Source organism: Piliocolobus tephrosceles, chromosome 7, assembly GCF_002776525.5.
Source record: "Piliocolobus tephrosceles isolate RC106 chromosome 7, ASM277652v3, whole genome shotgun sequence".
Classification (NCBI taxonomy): Eukaryota; Metazoa; Chordata; class Mammalia; order Primates; family Cercopithecidae; genus Piliocolobus; species Piliocolobus tephrosceles.
The window spans coordinates 102,287,449-102,307,379 of record NC_045440.1 but is presented as its reverse complement, the minus strand read 5'-3'; the positions used below and the strand labels follow the sequence as shown (position 1 = coordinate 102,307,379).

General features: G+C 37.9%; 1 protein-coding gene and 1 pseudogene across 1 annotated transcript in view; one reads left to right on the top strand and one right to left on the bottom strand.

The window, feature by feature from the left end:
• Window positions 1-19,931, bottom strand: part of LOC111520886 (sperm-associated antigen 1) — a 78,225-nt gene that overhangs the window by 56,106 nt on the left and 2,188 nt on the right. The window contains exons 2-4 of the mRNA XM_023183980.1: window positions 17,254-17,413; window positions 5,540-5,665; window positions 388-449 (exon numbers count right to left, since the gene is read on the bottom strand). Coding sequence (XP_023039748.1) covers window positions 388-449; window positions 5,540-5,665; window positions 17,254-17,413 — 348 coding nt within the window. The remainder of the gene's footprint in view (window positions 1-387; window positions 450-5,539; window positions 5,666-17,253; window positions 17,414-19,931) is intronic.
• On the top strand, window positions 17,751-18,069 carry LOC111520908 (annotated as a pseudogene).

Below are 19,931 nucleotides of genomic sequence, written 5' to 3'. Positions count from 1 at the left end.
GTCATCTGAGTTCCTTCTTAAGAAAACATACAATTTAGTGAGAGCTTAAACGTTAATCAAATCTAAACTGGTCAGAACTTTGAAATTAAAATTGTGACTAACATCTCAATTTTACATTTTTGTTCTTTTATAGTTTGGATGGGTATAAAAATTACATTAGTCTTTTTTTGGTTGGTTTTATAAAAAAAAAAAAGGATATAGTAGTTTTTTATGTACTGAAAAAAACATCGAAAGGGCTGAGGCCAGATATTCTCAGTACTCTATTGAAGTAATTTGGTATTCTTGACATGTTCAGGTTTATAATAATTATTTAAGAAATTACTGCAGTATTTTGTGGTAGATAACTTTTTTAGTGATACATTTTATACAAAGACATGTAAAACATACTTATCCCATTCCGCATAATCCCTTGGAGTTTTCTTTTTAGTTGGTCTTTTAGAACATTTTTCCTAAAAGAATAAAATCATATTTTATGAGATATATTTAATATAAGATTATCAGGTTTTACTGTAAATGCAATGTAAAGTATTGGGTTAAGATATACTAATGGAGGCCAGATGCAGTGGCTCATGCCTGTAATCCCAGCACTTTGGGAGGCTGAGGTGGACAGATCACTTGAGGCCAGGAGTTCCAGACCAGCCTGGCCAATGTGGAGAAATGCCGTCTCTACTAAAAATACAAAAATTAGCTGGGCATGATGGCACATGCCTGCAATCCCAGGTACTTGGAGGTTGAGGCATGAGAACTGCTTGAACCTGGGAGGTGGAGGTTGCAGTGAGCAGAGATTGAGCCACTATACTCCAGCCTGGGTGACAAAGCAAGACTGTCTCAAAAAAATAAAATAAAGATATACAAATGGAATGGATAAGAAAAATAGGTACCCTGGAAGTTACTATAACTTCAGCATTAAAGTTATTAAGAATTTTAAATTTGTAGTTAATTCTGGGGACAATCTATAGGTTTTTAAGTATATATATATATATATAGTTTTAAAACTTATATGTGAATATGATTATTACTGATTTTCTTATAATAAAAAAGTACTAAATTCTGATTCATTCTTTTCAAACCTAGACATTGGAGAAACAAGAATAACTGCTATGTTAGTCAGAAGTTTGCAATGACAGTAATCTGATTTGGAATAATTACATTAAAAAAGAAGAAATTATCAGCTTATATAACTAAACGGATGGAAGGGCAGGGGTATTGCTGGATGAGGGGATTCCTATGCCCTTTCTCCAGCTCTCCATATCCCTCCCAGTCTCTGCTCCTCTCTACCTACTGATTTCACTTTCCCTGATGGGTACTTGCTTTCTTTATGTGGCAGGAAACATCGCCACAAGCATTCTGGAATTATAACCTCACAGCTCTCTCCACCAGAGGAAAAGGAGAGTGACTCTTCTCTCTGTCTTCAGGTAGAGAAATTCCAAGGAAGAACTGATTGGCTAGCTCAGGTCATGGGCCCATCTTGACCAAGCACTAACAGTGGCCCAAAGTAGCCACATTCCCACTGCTGAAGACAGAGGGCAGGTTCTGCACCAGAACAGAACGAGAGAAAGGAAAACAATAGCCATAATGCTCACCAATAATCAGTCTCCGAGAGAAGGTACAATTTTTTGCTAGATAAGTACTAAGGAATATTAACTTTAAAATATTTATCTATATAGTCTGAAGAAAGGGAAGTATAGCAGAATTTATGATAATAAAGTAGTTGCTGATTTGTTTTTAAACTGTTATATATCTTCATTCTCATTAGGCTCAGGTTTGCTAATAGCAATACTAGGAACTATATAAACCACATAAATGAGTACTATGCAGTCCTTACAGGCTCAAAAAGTCTCATTTGATGCTTGCACTCGATTTCCTGCTCATCAAGACAATGTTCTCAATGCTAAGATGATGTTATGGGTTGAATTGTGTCTCCCAAAATAGTATGATGAAGTCCTAACCCCGGTACCTGTGAATGAGACCTTATTTGGAAATAGAGTCTTTGCAATATAATCAAGTGAAGATGAAGTCATCAGGGTGGGCCCTAATCCAGTATGACTGTGTCCTTATAAAAAGAGGAGAAGAAGTTCCAACAGAAGGAAGCTGGCGGTGTGAAAATGAAAACAGAGCTTAGAGTTGTACCGCTACAAGCCAAGGAAGGCCAGGGCTTCCAAAAGCTGGAAGAGCCAAAGAAGGATCTTCCCTTACAGGTTTTGGAGGAAGCAAGGCCCTGCCAATACCTTGATTTTGTACTTCTAGCCCCTAGAACTGTGAAAGAATACATTTCTGTTGTTTTATGCCAACCACTTCCTGTGGTATTACGGCAGCCCTAGGAAACTAATACAAATGGTATCACTTAGTTTCAAAAGGCATTGATGCAAAATCAGGGGTATTTAATATTCATACGTGGCTCTCAAATACCTACCTGTGACAAAAAATATCCCCCTTTAGGGATCAAGAAATGGACATGAATTGGCTTGACTATGGTAAGCATTTCAAACTGTGTAGATATATCAAAACATCACATTGTACACCATAAATATATGCAAGTGTTATCAATTATAACTGAATAAAGAAGAAAAAAATTTCAATAAATAAAAAAATGAATGTCGAGCAATAAAAGTCTCAAGACATGGACTCAGTATATGGGATAAAATCTCATGTGTAATATTATATTTGGATATTTTAAGAAGGCAATGCTCTCTGACTTTGAAAGATTGGGACATGTGCCTTCTACGTATTCTCATAACACTGCATATTTACTGTCATAATCCATTATATGCTACAGCAGTGGGGCTCAAATTTTTCAGTATCATGACACTCTCACACTCCTCAAAATTATCGGTCATTGGAGTTATACAGATTTTCCAAATATTCACAGATTTCATTATACAATTTTATAAATCACAATTTGTTAATATCTGCATGGAGCTCATCAAAAAAGACTTTCAGGTATGTTAAATAAAATTTATAGGAGGTCAGTGATTTGGACTAAGCTCCTGCACTAGGCCCCAACAGACTAAAATGTAGTCACTGGTGCTAAAGTTCCACGTCACCAAACCAAAATTAACTTGCTTATCTGACTAGAGAAATCAAAAGACATAGATAATAACCAAATTTCTGCTTTAACCCTTATAAGGAAAATAACCTGTTGTTAAATAGTCTACTTTTTGTATTCCTTGTCCCTGCTCAAGCTACCTTATAAAAACCAGCTCTTCTGCCATGGCCATTGGAGCACATTTTCTAAATTTTTAGAGGAGATGTCATCCTGATTCACAAATTGTTAATATAAGCCAATTAGATATTGAAATTTGTTGTAATGTTGTCCTTTGACAAGTATCCCCCTTAAGGGCTATTTTCTGTCACAAGCAGAAATTTGAGAAACACATAATATCTAAATTATTAGATATTATTAATTATACTAAATATTTAATACCTAAAGTCCTAATTTGCACTTTGTTTTTAGAGACAGGGTCTTGCTCTGTTGCCCAGACTGGAGTACAGTGGTGTCATCATGGCTCACTGCAGCCTTGACCTCCAGGGCTCAAGCAATCCTCTTACCTCAGTCTCCTGAGTAGCTAGAACTACAACTACAGGCATGTGCCACCACACCACACTAATGAAAAAAAAAAAAGTTTTGTAGAGATGGGGTCTCACTCTGTTGCCCAGGCCTCGAACTCCTGGGCTCAAGTGATCCACCCGCCTTGGCCTCCCAAAGTGCTGGGATTACAGGCATGAGCCACTGCCCCACTTGCCTGGACCTAATTTGCACTTGAAAGCTCAGATTTGCTTACTAGCAACAAATACTGTGAGTTGTTCTCCTTAAAGTGACAGGCCTGCTTCATTCACTTTCAACAAAATTGTTGCCGAAATCCCAAGTCTGAATAATGACAGTTTGTCAACCATTATTTCAAGTAAAAACAGCGTTCCAGGAAAACGTGGCTATGCATCATATCATAACCATCATATTTCACTATGCAGGGAAGTGCTTTCTGCATACTTCTCACTTTGTCACACAAAATACTAAAAGGACATGTCCTAGAAGTTCAAGATCTAACAAAGTAAATATTCTATTATTTTATTAAAGGTATTTTTAAGTATTATTGGAATTTGTTTTTACTGTATGTACAGTGTGGTGCCTGCCTTGCTTCATGTTAAAGCAACAGCAGCTTTATCCTCAGGGCAAATGCCAACACAGTGACAAGGACAAAGCACTAGTATTATTTTCAAAATAGCACTGACTTTCTGGATCCCCTGGAAGAATCTCTGGGACTTTAAGGGCTTCCTAGACTATACTTTGAGAACTACCGTACCACTAGTCTGTCCACCCCATTGCTCCTTCAGCAATGTTTATTCATTGTTATATTTTCAGGGCACAGTCTTAGTACACAAGGACTATTCTTTTTTTTTTTTTTTTTTTTTGAGACAGAGGAGACAATCTCAGCTCGCTGCAACCTCCATCTCCTGGGTTCAAACAATTCTCGTGTCTCAGCCTCCCAGGAAGCTGGGATTACAGGCACATGCCACCACACTTGGCTAATGTTTTTGCATTTTTAGTAGAGATGGGGTTTCACCATGTTGGCCAGGCTGGTCTCGAACTCCTGGCCTCAAGTAATCCATCCATCTCAGCCTCCCAAAGTGCTGGGATTACAGGCATGAGCCACTGTGCCCGACCGACTATTCAATAAATACAATTTCATCGATTGTGGACAGTGGCATCCTCACCAGATTACTGTACACCTCAGTTACCTACGTAATTCCTAATGAGGAGTAAAAAGATCCAGGAAGGTAAATTATCAGAGAGCAGAGTGATGAAGAACCATGGATATTTTTAAAATAAAATTGATTCAAAGAAAAGATGAGAATAACAAGAATGAGTTAACCTAGAAATGAAAAGACTTGAGGAGTCATCTGAGAAATTACAAGGTCAGATGGATGTTAGGAAACCCAGTTTCAATCTAAAGTTAAATAGAATGGTCCTGGAACTTCAACAGGCCCCTTCTGTATGGAGCCCACGGATTAAAAAGGAGAGGTCTATGTGACAAAATAGGGACCAACCACAGAGAAATGGGAATAAGGGGAAAAAAACATGCACTAAATAGAGGAATGACATTTACAAGTACTGAAAGTATCTGTTCACTGTTTTAAATCCATAATTAAATTATGTAATATGATATATCCTCTGTAGCCCTACTAGATATATATATAATTGTTCCCTGAAATTTTCACACACTGAATCAGACCTTTTGCTCTCATCAAAATTGGACAGAAGAGACAGGGCGTATATTTAAAAAAAAAAAAAAAAAAGACTAAAGGCAGTAAATAAGCCCCAGATGCAAGACTTCAAAGGAAAAAACTGTTTCATTTTGATCTCCAAGTAATGAGATACAGCCTAGTAAAGAAGGTGATAGTTCCCAGCCAGCTGAACAAACTCCCCAACTCTCCTAGAGGACATCACACATAGGCTGCTCCAATTAAACTGAGATTGTCCCTTAATAAACAGCAACAATCCTCTCCCACTACCATCCACAAAGATATCAAAAAGGCCTACGTTGCCAACATGAAGACAGCTCTTTGAACCACGAACTGGAGGCAAATTATCTTTCATTGCTGGAAATGTCTTGGTTTCATGAAAGTGCATTTTATCTTCTTCTTTTTTAATTTCCGATACCCAACTCTGAGAATAGAGAAAAAGGTAAATATATAGTTTGAAATAATTATAACCAAGCATAAGAAAGAACTATAGCTGACCCTTGAACAATGCAAGTTTGAACTGCATGGGTCTACTTATATGTGGATTTTTTTCAGTAAAAATATTGGAAAAATATTTGGAGATTTGTGACAGTTTGAAAAAACTCACAGATGAATTAGAAATATCAAAAAATTAAGATAAAGTTAGGTATTTCATGAATGCATAAAATATATGTAGATATTAGCCTAGTTTATCATTTACTACAATAAAGTATACACAAGTTATAAAAAGTTAAAATTTATCAAAACTTACCCACACAAACACTTACAGACCATAAATAGCACCATTCACAGTAAAGAGAAATGTAAAAAAAAGACATAAGGATGCAGTATTAAATCATAACTGCATAAAACTGACTGTATTACACACTACAATACATAATAATTTCACAGCCACCTCCTGTTGCTGTTGTTGTAAGCTTTAAGTTACAAGTATCTGCTTAAAATGCCTTGTGACACTAGTCATCTCTGCAGAAGCAGTTTGTCTCTAGTAAACTGCATCTTGTCATAAAAAGTGATCTCTCACAGTTCTCACATATTTTTATGATGTTTAGTGCAACACTGTAAACCTTAAATAACACCATGGGACCCATACGAAGTGTCACTAGTGATGCTGGAAGTGCTCCCAAGAAGCAGAGAAAACACATGATATTACAAAAGAAAAAGTTGAATTGCTTGATATGTGCCAGAGATTAAGATCTGGCATAAGCTACATTTGCAGTTGCCCACCATTTCAAAATAAATGAATCCAGAATAAGGACCACTGGAAAAAAAAGAAAGAAAAGAAAAAAGAGGGAGAAGAGAGGGAGAGAAAAGGGGGAGGGAAAGGGAGAGAGGAAGAGGGTAGGGGGAGAGGGAGGGGGAGGGGGAAAGGAAGAGGGAGGAGAGGAGAGGAGAGGGAAATTTATGAGGCCATCATTGCATCACTGCGGCTACACCATCAGGTGCAAAGACTTTGCACTTCTTGTGAAATGCCTTTTTATCTTGTATTGAAAATGCAGCCTTCATGTGGGTGCAAGATTGATGTAAGGCAGACATTCCTGGCTGGGCGTGGTGGCTCACTCCTGTAATGCCAGCACTTTGGAAGGCCGAAGCGGGCAGATCACTTGATGTCAGGAGTTCCAGACCAGCCTGGCCAACGTGGTGAAACTCCGTCTCTACTAAAAATACAAAATTAGCCAGGCGTGGGGGCGGGCGCCTGTAATCCTAGCTACCGGGGAGTCTGAGGCAGAAGAATTGCTTGAACCCCAGAGGCGGAGGTTGCAGTGAGCCAAGATGGCACCACTGCACCCCAGCCTGGGCGACAGAGCAAGACTCAGTCTCAAAAAAAAAAAAAAAAAAGAGAAAAAGAAAGACATTCCTATAGATTCTAGTATGATTCCAGAAAAAGCAAAGTCACTATATGACAACTTAAAGCAAAAGAAGATGATGAACCTATAAAGCTGAAGAATTGAATGCCAGCAAAGGATGGTTTGAATTTTAGAAAAAGGTTTGGCTTTTAAAATGTCAAGAGAACAGGAGAAGCAGCTTCTCCCAACCAAAAGGCAGCAGACAAGTTTCCAGGTGCCATTGAGAAAATCACTAAAGAGAAAGAATATCTGTCTGAGCAGATTTTTAATGCAGACAAAAGTGCTGTATTCTAGGGAAAAAAAAAATGCCACAAAGGATATTTATTAGTAAGGAACAGAAGCAAGCACCAGGATTTAAGGCAGGAAGGGAAAGGGAAACTCAACTATTTTGTGCAAACGCAGTTGGGTTTATGATCAGGACTGACTTTATCTGTAAAGCTGCTAACCCTCAAGCCTTGAGGGGAAAAGATAGACATCAGCTGCCAGTCTTTTGACTGTACAGCAAGAAGGCCTATTCAAGAACCCTTTTTCTGTATTGGTTCCATCAATGCTTTGTTCCTGAAGTCAGGATGTACCTTGCCACTAAGGGACTGTCTTTTGATGTTGGACAATGTCCCAGGCCACCCAGAACCCCATGAGTTCAAGACCAAAGGGGTCAAGTGGTCTACTTACCCCAAAACAACATCTCTAATTCAACCTCTAGATCAGGGGGTCACAAAGATCTTTAAGAACTTTACTGCATGCCAGCCAGGCACAGTGGCTCACGCCTGTAATCCCAACACTTTAGGAAGCCAAGGCGGGTGGATCATGAGGTCAGGAGATTGAGACCATCCTGGCTAACATGGTGAAACCCCATCTCTACCAACAATAAAAAAAAAATTAGCTGGGCATGGTGGTGGGCACTTATAGTCCCAGCTACTCGGGAGGCTGAGGCAGAAGAATGGTGTGAACCCAGGTGGCGGAGCTTGCAGTGAGCCAATGCACTCCCGGCTGGGTGACAGAGCAAGACTCCGTCTCAAAAAGAAAAAAAAGAACTTCACTGCATGCCCTACTCTATGGAAAGGACTGTCAACACTACAGAAGAGAACCCTGATAGAACATCATGAATGTCTAGAAGGATTACACCATTGAAAATGCCATCATTATTATAGAAAAAGCCATTAAGCCAGGAGTGGTGGCACATGCACCTGTAGCCCCAGTTACTCAGGAGGCTGAGGCAGGAGGATCACTTGAGCCCAAGAGTTGTAGCTGTACTGTGTGCTATGACCCTGCCTGTGAATAGCCATTGCATTCCAGCCCTGGCAACATGGCAAAATCCCATCTCTAAGAAAAAAAAAAAGCCATGAAATAATAAATCCATGCTAGAAAAAAACTGTCCAGACGTTGTCCAGGATTTCATAGGATTTACAATAGAGCAAATCAAGGAAATCATAAAAGAGATTATGAATATGCCAAAAAAAAGTTGGGGGTGAAGTGTTTCAAGATATGGATGTTGGAGAAATTCAAGTGCTAACGCCACACCACAGTAATTAACAGAAGATGACTTCATGAAGGTAAGTGCTTCTGAACCAGTGCCAGACAATGAGAAGACATAGAAGAAGCAATGCCAGAAAATAAACTAACATTAGACACTCTGGCAGAAGGGCTCCTATTACTCAAGACTGTTTTTGACTTCTTTCACAACATCTATCCTCTGTGATATGGGGACTAAAACTAAAGCAAACGGTAGAAGGAGGATTGGTACCATATAGTAACATTTTTAGAGAAATGAAAAAACAAAAGACAGAAATTATGATTGATTTCTACAAAGTTACACCAAGTACACCTGCCTCTCATGCCTCTCCTGCCTCTCCTTTCATCTCCTCCACCTCTTCCATCTCTGCTACCCTTGAGACAGCAAAACCAACACCTCCTATGCCTCCTCCTCCTCAACCTACTTAATGTGATGATGATGAGGATGAAGACCTTTATGATGATCCACTTCCACTTAATGCATAGAAAATGTATCTTCTCTTCCTTAGGATTTTCCTAATAATATTTTCTTTTCTCTAGCTTACTTTATTGTAAGAATACAGTATATAATCTATATAACATACAAAATATATGTTAATCAACTGTTTATGTTATTGGTAAGGCTTTCAATCAACAATAGACTATTAGTAGTTAAGTTCTGGGGGAGTCAAAAGTTGTAAGTAGATTTTTGACTGTAAAGGGAGCCAGTGCCCCTAACTCCTTGTGTAGTTCAAGAGTCAACTATATTTATCATAGTTTCCTATGAGTCAATTTTTTAGACAATGTGATCTTGCCATCCTCACTATCTGGAACATACTTCGTACCTTTTCTTTTAAATTGTGGTAAATATGCATAACATAATAAAATTGGCCATCTTAACAGTTTTTAAGTCTACAGTTCAGTCTTGTTAAGTATATATACATTGTTGTTGCCCTTCCTACTTTTATTTATCTTGCAAGACCTTATTCATCATTCTTTTCAGCAAGATTTCCCAGAACTTCCTAGTTGGGCTAAAAGTGTTTCTCCTCCATAATATATTAGCATAAATATTTAAAAATCATCTATTGTTATTCTCTCTTCTTACACTGTAAATTCCTTGAGGGCAGGGCCTATGTCTTAATTTCATCTTTGTGATTCAGTGTCTGACATATAGTAGGTTCTTAATGTTTATTAAATTGTCACAGGTGCCAGAAAAAAAATTGAGTAAGATATTTGTTATCCGTGAAATAGTATTACTTATTATTCAGAAAAGATGTATTGAGAGTTCTAATATTTGTTAGACACTCTTAAAAGCACTGGGATACAGCAAAAAAAAAAAAAAAAAAAACTATATTATCTGTCCTATCTGTATATAGAAGGCAGGGAGGGTGAAAAAGGGCAAAGAGGAGAAATATGAGAAGAAAAAGAAAAGCAATAAGGTTAGAATGGTAAAAGATAAGAGGAAGATTTATAGAGGAGGAAGGGAGCAAGAAAGAATGGAGAAAAGGGGACAAGTGACAAAGTATGAAAGAAAGGCAAGTGAAAAGGAGACTAACTTGCGAAGTGACCAACAGGAGTTCTAGACCAGCCTGGGCAACATAGCAAGACCCATGTCTCTACAAAAAAATTAGCTGAGTGTGGTGGTGAATGCCTGTAATCCCAGCTACTTGGGAGAATGAGGAGGATCACTTGAGCCCAAGAGTTCAAGGCTGCAGCGAGCTATGATTGTGCCACTGCACTCCAGCCTGGGTGACAGAGCAAGACCCCATCTCAAAAAAAAAAAAAAAAAGTGGTCAAGAAGAGCAAAGAAACACAATGGGAAAAAACATAGGCTCTTCAACTAAAATCAAGCTGTCTACATCCTGAAAACAAGGCCAAAAAGTCTGGACATAAAGTGCTATTTTTGACTGGTAGATTAATTACCATATTTTTGAGCTCAAGCCAATAAAATGAGAAGGCTGAAAGTTTAAAAAGCAGCATTATAAGTTACAGAATGCATATACCTCAACATTGTTTTTAGATGTTTTAAAATTGTTTTTAACCCCAGAAAAATATAAATAAAATAAAGTAAACAAAAAAACCGGTTCTCCAGAATCTGTGAGATACATATATTTTATATACATATGCACACAGACACATATATACACACATACACACACATACATATATATACACACACACACACACACATATATATATATATATATATATATATTTTTTTTTTTTTTTTTTTTCTTTATTTTAGGCAGAGTCTAGCTCTGACTCCCAGGCTGGAGTACAATGGTGCAATCTTTGCTCACTACAACCTCCACCTCCTGGGTTCAACTGATTCTCATGCCTCAGCCTCCTGAGTAGCTGGGATTACAGGCATGCACCACCACACCTGGCTGATTGTTTGTATTTTTAGTAGAGACAGGGTTTCACCATATTGGCCAGGGTGGTCTCGAACTCCTGACCTTAGGTGATCCGCCCTCCTTGGCCTCCCAAACTGCTGGGATTACAGGCATGAGCCACTCATGCCCAGCCCAAAAATAATTTCTTAAGCAAAATGAAACTGAAGAAACTCTAAGAAAATATAAGTAAATATATATCTGGTGGAGAGCAAACCTTCCTAACTATAAAAGCTGATGAAAAGATCTTAAAGAATAAAATTAAGAGGATAGCATAAAAATTTTTAAAAATAAAAAACACCACACACAACATTTAAAAGGTAAACAACAAGCTAGAGGAAAATTTACAATATACAGTACAGAACTCTTAAAAAACAATGAGAAATACATTAATAGAAAAAACACAAAAATTAGCTGGGCGCGGTGGCACGTGCCTGTAATCCCAACTACTCGGGAGGCTGAGGTGGGAGAATCACCTGAACCAGGGAGCACAGGACAGTGATTATTGAAAGAAAGGGGAACAAATGAGGTAAGCCCTACAGTTGCTCCAACTCACTGTCTGCAGTTTCCAGGTTGCAGCACAGTAAAAGTACCCAAACAGAACCCTGTGGTCTTGCTGAATTCAGCAGACAAAGTTTGGATGTTAGGGAGACCAAGACTGTGAGGTTTCAGAGGAAAAAAATATCAGAAAGGAGGAAGCTGTACAGAAAGAGAGCTCTAAAGATAACCTGAACAGCTTTGTATCTATTTGAAAAATTGAATTCACAGTTAAAAATCTTTCCTACAAAGAAAATCCCAGGCCTATACAGTGTCAACAGTGAACTGAAAACATTTAAGAAAGAAATAATACCAATTATATACCAACTTTTTTAGAAAACAGAAGAGGAGACAATACTTCCCAACTCCTTCTATGAGGCCAGCATTACCCTGCTACCAAAACCAGACAATGGCATTACAGGAAAATAAAACTATTGACCAATATCTCTCATAATCATAGACACAAAAACCCTTCACAGCATTTTAGCAAATCAAATCCAGGAATATATTTGTAAAAGATATATCACGACCAAGTAGAGTTTATCCTGGAATGAAAGGTTGGTATAATATTTGAAAACAATCTACATAATTTACCTTATTAACAGACTACAAAGAAAATCATCTGTTCATCTCAATAAATGCAGAAAAAGCATTTCACAAAATTTAAAACCCATTCATGATAAAAAATTCTCATCAAACAAGGAACAGAAGAAAACTTCAACTTGATAAAGGGCATCTACACAAAATTTAAAGCTCACATTATATTTCATAGTGAAAGTCAAAATGATTTCCCTGTAAGACTGGGAAATAGGCAAGGATATCTGCTCTTACCGCTTCTACTGAACTGGAGGTTCTAGCCAGTTCGATAAGGCAAGTTAAATAAATAAATAAATAAATAAATAAATAAATAAATAAATAAATAAATAGCAAAGAAGCAAATCTCTCATTTTTTACAGATGGCATGATCCTGCAGGTAGAAAATCCAATGAATCTACAAAAACATTCCTAGAACTAATCCATGACTTTAACAAAATTGCAGGATATGAAGTCAATATGAAAAAGCAATTAGATAAATATAAACTTGTACAATTAAAAATTGAAATTAAAATTAGGTACCTGGAGTAGTCAAACTTACAGGAACAGCAATAGAATGGTGGTTGCTAGGGGATAGGGGAGTGGGGAAAATGGGGAGTTGTTTAATGAGTGTAGCGTTTGTTTTGCAGAATGAAAAGGTTCTGAAGAGTGGTTGCACAACCATGTGAACATGCTTAACACTACTGAACTGCACACTTAAAACTGGTAAAGATAATACATTTCATGTAATATGTATTTCACTATAATAAAAAAACACACTTTCATAACTGAGGTGACAGGATGAGCAAAACATTGAAATTACAAAAATATTAACATTTATAATAGCATGAGCTACATGTAATGTTTAGGAATAAGTTTAGCAAAACTATGCAAGAACTATATACTGAAAACTATAAGACATTGCTGTAAAAAAAATTGAAGACTTAAATGAATGGAGAAATATACGATGTTCATGTATCTGAAACCTCAGTATTAAGATGTCAGTTCTTCCAAAATTGATCCATAAATTCAACACAATCCCAATTCAAACACAAGCAAGTTATTTTGTAATAAGCAAAAGACCTAAAATAGCCAAAACAACTTTTAAAAAGAACAAAGGTGGAAGACTTGCACTACCTCCAGCCTCTTTTTTTTTCCAGCCTTTTATTACAGTAAAATTTCAAGAGTTACTGTAAAACTATTACAATCAAGACAAGAAGGTAATAAAGATGTACATTTAATATAATGAAACATGCTACTGTGGACAGACTGCCTACGGGATAGCCTTGCTTATCAAGGAGTATAAAATAAATATAAAAATTAAAATAATGAAACAGAATTGAGGGAGTCAGAAATAGACGCGCACATAAGATCAATTGATTCTTTTTTTTTTTTTTTTTTTGAGACAGTCTTGTTCTGTCGTCCAGACTGGAGTTCAGTGGCACCATCTCAGCTCACTGCAACCTCTGCCTCCTGGGTTCAAGCAATTCTTGTGCCTCAGCCTCCTGAGTAGCTGGGACTACAGGCACATGCCACCATGCTCAGCTAATTTTTGGTATTTAGTAGAGATGGGGTTTTGCCACGTTGGCCAGGCTGGTCTTGAACTCCTGAACTCAAGTGATCCACCCACCTCAGCCTCCCAAAGTGCTGGATTACAGGTGTGAGCCACTGTGCTCAGTCCAGTTGATTTTTTTAAAAAAGATTTTTTAGAGATGAGGTCTTGCTGTGTTGTCCAGCCTAGAGTTAAACAGCTATTCACAGGCTTGGTAATAGTGCACCATAGCCTAAAACTCCTGGGCTCAAGTGATCTCCTTGTTTCAGCCTCCAGAGAAACTGGGACTACAGGCATGCACCACCACACCCAGCTTTGGTCAACTGAGTTTTGACAATGGTACCAAGAAATTCAAAGATAATATTTTATTAAACGGTGCTTGAATACTTTTTGTTCAAACACCAATACAAAAATTAAAACTGATTATAGACCTAGATATAAGAATTAAAACTATAAACTTTCTAGGAGAAAAAATTAGAGGTCCTGGATTAAACAAAGATTTCTTAGATAAAACACAAAAGCCCAAACAATAAAAAAAAGATTTCATCAAAAGTTAAAACTTGTACTCTTCCAAAGATACTGTTAAAAAAAAAAAGATGAAAAGAGGCTGGGCGTGGTGGCACACATCGGTAATCCCAGCACTTTGGGAGGCCAAGACGGGCAGATCACCTGAGGTTGGGAGTTTGAGACCAGCCTGACCAACATGGAGAAACCCCATCTCTACTAAAAATATAAAATTAGCCGGGCGTGGTGGCACATGCCTGTAATTCCAGCTACTCAGGAAGCTGAGGCAGGAGAATTGCTTGAACCTGGGAGGCAGAGGTTGCGATGAGCTGAGATTGCGCCATTGCACTCCAGCCTGGGCAACAAGAGCGAAACTCTGTCTCTAAATAAATAAATAAATAAATAAATAAATAAATAAATAAGAAAAGATAGCTGGGCATGGTGGCTCATGCCTGTAATCCCAGCACTTTGAGGGGCCAAAGCAGCCCAGGTATTCAAGACTAGCCTGGACAACATAGTGAAGCCCTGTCTCTACAAACAATTAAAAAAAAAAATAGCCAAGCATAGTGGTGCACGCCTGTGGTCCCAGCTACTCTGTAGGCTGAAGTGGGAGAACTGCTTGAGTCTGGGAGGTCAAGGCTGCAGTGAGTCATGATGGTATCACTGCACTCCAGCCTGGGCAACAGTGCAATGTATCTGATAAAGAACAAGTACTTCGTAACTCAATAAGAACACAATGCAATTTTTTTTTTAATGGGCAAAGGATGTAAAGACACTTCACAATAGAAGTTACATGAAAAGACACTCAATGTCATTAGTCATTAGAGACATGCAAATTAAAACCACAATGAGATACCTGGTAGAGTGGCTAAAACTAACAAAACTGACAATACTATGTGCTGACCAGGATATAAAGCAGGTGGAAATTTTATATATTGCTGTCAGGATTGCACAATGGTACAGCCACTTTGGAAAATATTTTGGCAGTTGAAACATAGTATATTTAGGGCTCAGTATTATCTAGGTTTTAGGCATCCACTGGGGGTCTTACCAAAGGTAAGTGGGTAAACAAACTGTAGGATATTCATACAATTCAATACTACTCAGCAACTCAGAGGAATGAACTATAGACACAAGCAACCATATAGATGAATCTCAGAAGCATTATGTAAGTGAAAGAAGACACACAGGAACAACAACATACTGTATGATTACATTTACACACAAATCTAGAAAAGGCAAAACTATGCTGACAGTTCAGTGGTTGCCAAAGCCCAGGCAGTGGGGTCTGCACTAACCACAAATGGGCAAGAGAAAAGTTTTAGTGGTGATTGAAATGTTCTGTATCGCATACATTTGTCAAAACTCAGTGAAATGTACACTATAAAGTTGGTAATTTTTATGGAATATAAATTTTACCTCAATAAAGCTGATTAAAAGAAATCTGTAAATATTTAAGAAATTTAAGTGACAGATCCATGAAACATAACTCAACTTTACTAGTAATAAAAAAATATACTACAATAGTCCTCCCCTTATCTGTAATTTTGCCTTCTGTGGTTTCAGTTACCCACAGTCAACTGCAGTCCAAAAATAGGTGAGTATAATACAGTAAGATATTTTGAGAGAAAGAGAGCTCATATTCACATAACTCTTACAACAGTATGTTGTTATAATTGTTCTGTTTTTTTAGTTATTGTTAATCTTTTACTGTGCCTAATTTATAAGTTAAATTTTATCATAGACATGCATATAGAGGAAAAAACATGGTGTATTTAGGCTTCAGTACTATCTGCAGTTTTAGGCATCTACTGGGGGTCTTGGAAAGTATGCCCCAAAGATAAGAAGGGACTACAGTACTACCATTTTTTCAACTATTTAATTGACTAAAAATGATTACAGTATCCAACAAAAAGTACCTAAAAATGGGCATTTTTTTTTTTTAAATAAAGAAACCAGGTCTTTCTGTATTGTCTAGGCTGGCCTCAAATTCTTGGGTTCAAGCAATCATCCCTGAGTAACTGGGACTATAGGCACACACCACTGCACCTGGCTTGGGCATTCTTATACACTGTTGGGGTTGATGTATGAAGGTACAAATTTTCTGAGAACATACATTTGAAAAGCCTTAAAAACATTCAAACCCTTTGATCAAACAATTTAAATTTTTTTTTCTCTCTCTCTTGCTTTTTGTTTTTAGACAGGGTCTCACTCTGTCACCCAGGCCAGAGTGCAATGACACCATCACAGCTCACGGCAGCCTCAATCTCTCAGGATAAAGCGATCCTCCTGTCTCAGCCTCCTGAATGGCTGGGACTACAGGCACATGTCACCATGTCCAGCTAAGTTTTGTATTTTTGTAGAGACAGCTCTGACTATGTTGCCCAGGCTGGTCTCCTGGCCTGAAGTGATCCTTCTGATTCAGCCTCCCAAAGTACTGGGATTACAGGTGGTGTGAGCAACCATACCTGACCAAGCAATTTGAATTCTAATAATTTATCCTGAGGAAATAATCAGGGAGGTGCAAAAAATAGGCCAGGCACGGTGGCTCATGCCTGTGATCCCAGCACTTTGGGAGGCCGAGGTGGGCGGATCACTTGAGGTCAGGAGTTTGAGACCAGCCTGGCCAACATGGTGAAACCCCATCGCTACTAAAAATACGAAAATTAGCCAGGCATGGTGGCATGTGCCTGTAATCCCAGCTACTCGGGAGGCTGAGGCAGGAGAATCACTTGAACCCAGGAGGCAGAGGTTGCAGTGAGCCGAGGTCACACCATTGCACTCCAGCCTGGGCGACAAAGCGAGACTCCATCTCAAAAAAAAAAAAAAAAAAAAAATTACAAATAAACATGTTTATTCAGCACTATTTATTGCAGATGATTAAATTATAGGTTTTTTAATAGGATGGAATATTCTTCAGCTAATTTAAATGCACACATGTATGGACGTGCACACACACGCAAATTTGCAATGTTCCCCTGGGTGTAAAAAGCGACCAATCCTGCCTAATTGACACTAGAAGCCCTTTACGGACAAACAAGAAGCCTAGGACTTCAGATAAGTAAACACATATACAATGTCTCAACAATATCTGTGGAAAATTGGTATTACTCTATACCTTTATATCATCATCAATTTTTTCCCATTCTTCAGCTGTAAAACTGGCTGCTGTTGCTGCTGGTTTATCTTTCCTCAAAGCTCTACTTTCAGGGGCCAAGGCTTGAAGATGCTTTTCACAAAATTCTGTAAGTTCAGGATAACATCCTTCCTCGCCAGACCTTAAAAAGAAATAAATAAGTTTTAGAGTTAGCACCTTATTTAGGATCATCTAGACCAGTGGTTTGCAGGCTGGGTTCCATGGAGCCCTAAGGTTCTGTGGAGATCTCAAGGGCTGCTTCCCAGTCTCTTTCCTCAACCTGCACAGTCTCAATTTTTACCCATTAATCTACGGAACGATACAATGAAGAAAAAAAGGAACTTCAAAGAAACCAATTTTCATCACACACTTTAAAAATTGGATAAGGGTGAGTGGGGCGGGGTGGTCTCCAGCACCGTGGAGGAAGTGGGGCTGCTCCGCGGAGTTGGCGTGGGTTCTGGGTTCATCCCGGCACCACCATGTGAATGGGTTCCTTTAAGATCACTCTGAGGTCTGACCCGCGGCTGGCATAAAAAGTACTCTGTTCCTGAAAGTACACCTTTCACAGCAGTCTTATAGTTTGCAACAGAAGAATTTCAAGTTCCTGCTCCAAGAAGTGCAATTATTATCAATGATGGAATATGAATAAATCTCGTACAGACCGCTGGAAATGTTTTTCTAAAACATGGTTCAGAACTGCAAATTATTCCTAGAGTCGTGATGGAAGTTGTTAATATTGGCCGCTTGGAACATACAATTACTTTTCAGAATAAATATTGGTATTTTTTGTTGCCGTAAAATTGAAATCAGGCATTTAACACACGATGAAAACACCAAGAGTCAATGAATAATGAGACTCATCTGTCCCTTTTTGTTGTCTGTACTCTTCATGTGAAGAGGGAATGCATATGAATTAAGGGTAGTAGTGTCACAGAAGATTGCTACCTCACACACAAACAGGTAGTTCATTTGGGGTAAATGGATTATCCAACTATTTTATAACTGGGCGCTTCTGATAATTTTTTGGAAAACATTTGAAACATTAAAATTTACTGAATCTTACATATTTGTCTGAGTTAAAAATATAAAAAGAATTATGGATCATGGATGGCAATTTGCTTGACAGCATCTGGTTTGCAGACTCATAGTTTGATTTTTAATTAAATGTATAGCTTATAATGAAGTCAATAAACATCAATGAATAGTTAACTATATTAAATTTTTATCAGGCTGGGCGCTGTGACTCAGGCCTGTATTCCCAGCACTTTGGGAGGCCGAGGCAGGCGGATCACTTGAGGTCAGGAGTTCGAGAACAGCCTGGCCAACATGGTGAAATGGACTCTCTACTAAAAGTACAAAAATTAGCCAGGCAAGGTAGCGAGCGCCTGTAATCCCAGCTACATGGGAGGCTGAGGCAGGAGAATCGCTTGATCCAGAAGGCAGTGGTTGCAATGAGCCAAGATCACACCACTGTACTCCAGCCTGGGTGACAGGGAGAGACTCTGTCTCAAAAAAAAAAAAAAAAAAAAAAAAATTGTCATTTACTTTTTTTAAGTTTCAAATCTCATGTATCATATAAATTTCAGTTTAATATCAACCAAAGAAACAAAACTTTAACAAAAATGGAATAATATTTTCTCTTCAACATATGTATGTTCATATGTTCATTTTGTACGATATTAAACTCATAAATTCAGTATTAGAGACTGGCAGAAAGATAATTTGGACTTCCTTTTCAACAAGGATTTTCTGTTCGTAGTTAAATTTTTTTTTTTCAAAGAGGTAGGAAGAAAATGGCAGATAAACAGCTTAAACAACACACCCTGAAATTCAACCACTCAAGGAACAGAATTCTTTCCTTAGAGAGTTAAATGGAGACATCTGTTCCTTTTATTTTAAGGAAAATCAGTCTTTTCCCATTCTCTTGTAGGTCTGTTCATTGTTAGATTTCTAGAAAAATATAAATAAATTTCATTTCCAAATTAAATTTTAAAAAACAATTCCAAGTTCAATATATTATCACTGAATTAGGCTATTCATAGAATTTCTCGGAACCAACATTATTATAACTGTAGCTTTCCAACTGTTTCATCCAATAAACTTTTCATTTTTATTTATCTGTCCTTGACCAAGTATACATGATAATATTCTGCTAAAAAAGGGAAAACAATTGATATTACTGATTTTTCACTTTCCATCAGTGTCTGGCTGGGGAGCAACAGGGAAGACAGGAAGCTAAAGGTGATGAAACAGAAAAAGGAAAGAACTCAGTGACAAGGAATAGGGATAGAGGAAATAAAGAACCGCCACAGAGCAAAAGGAATTCTAGATTCCTGGAAAGTAGCTCATGCTCCACAAGTATCTTCTGCAATAGAACTCTGGTCTCCAAATGAAAATAGCTCAAGAGATCCAAAGAGGCCCCAGCACTTTGGGAGGCCAAAGCAGGAGGATTGCTCAAATCCAGGAGTTTGACATCAGCCTGGACAACATAGTGAGATCCAGTCTTAAAAAAAAAACAACAAAAACAAAAACACAAAAGAAGCAAGAAAGAAAGAGATAGAGAGAAAGAGAGAGAGAGATAGGAAGGAAGGAAGGACAGACGGAAGGAAGGATGGAAGGAAGGAAGGAAGGAAGGAAGGAAGGAAGGAAGGAAGGAAGGA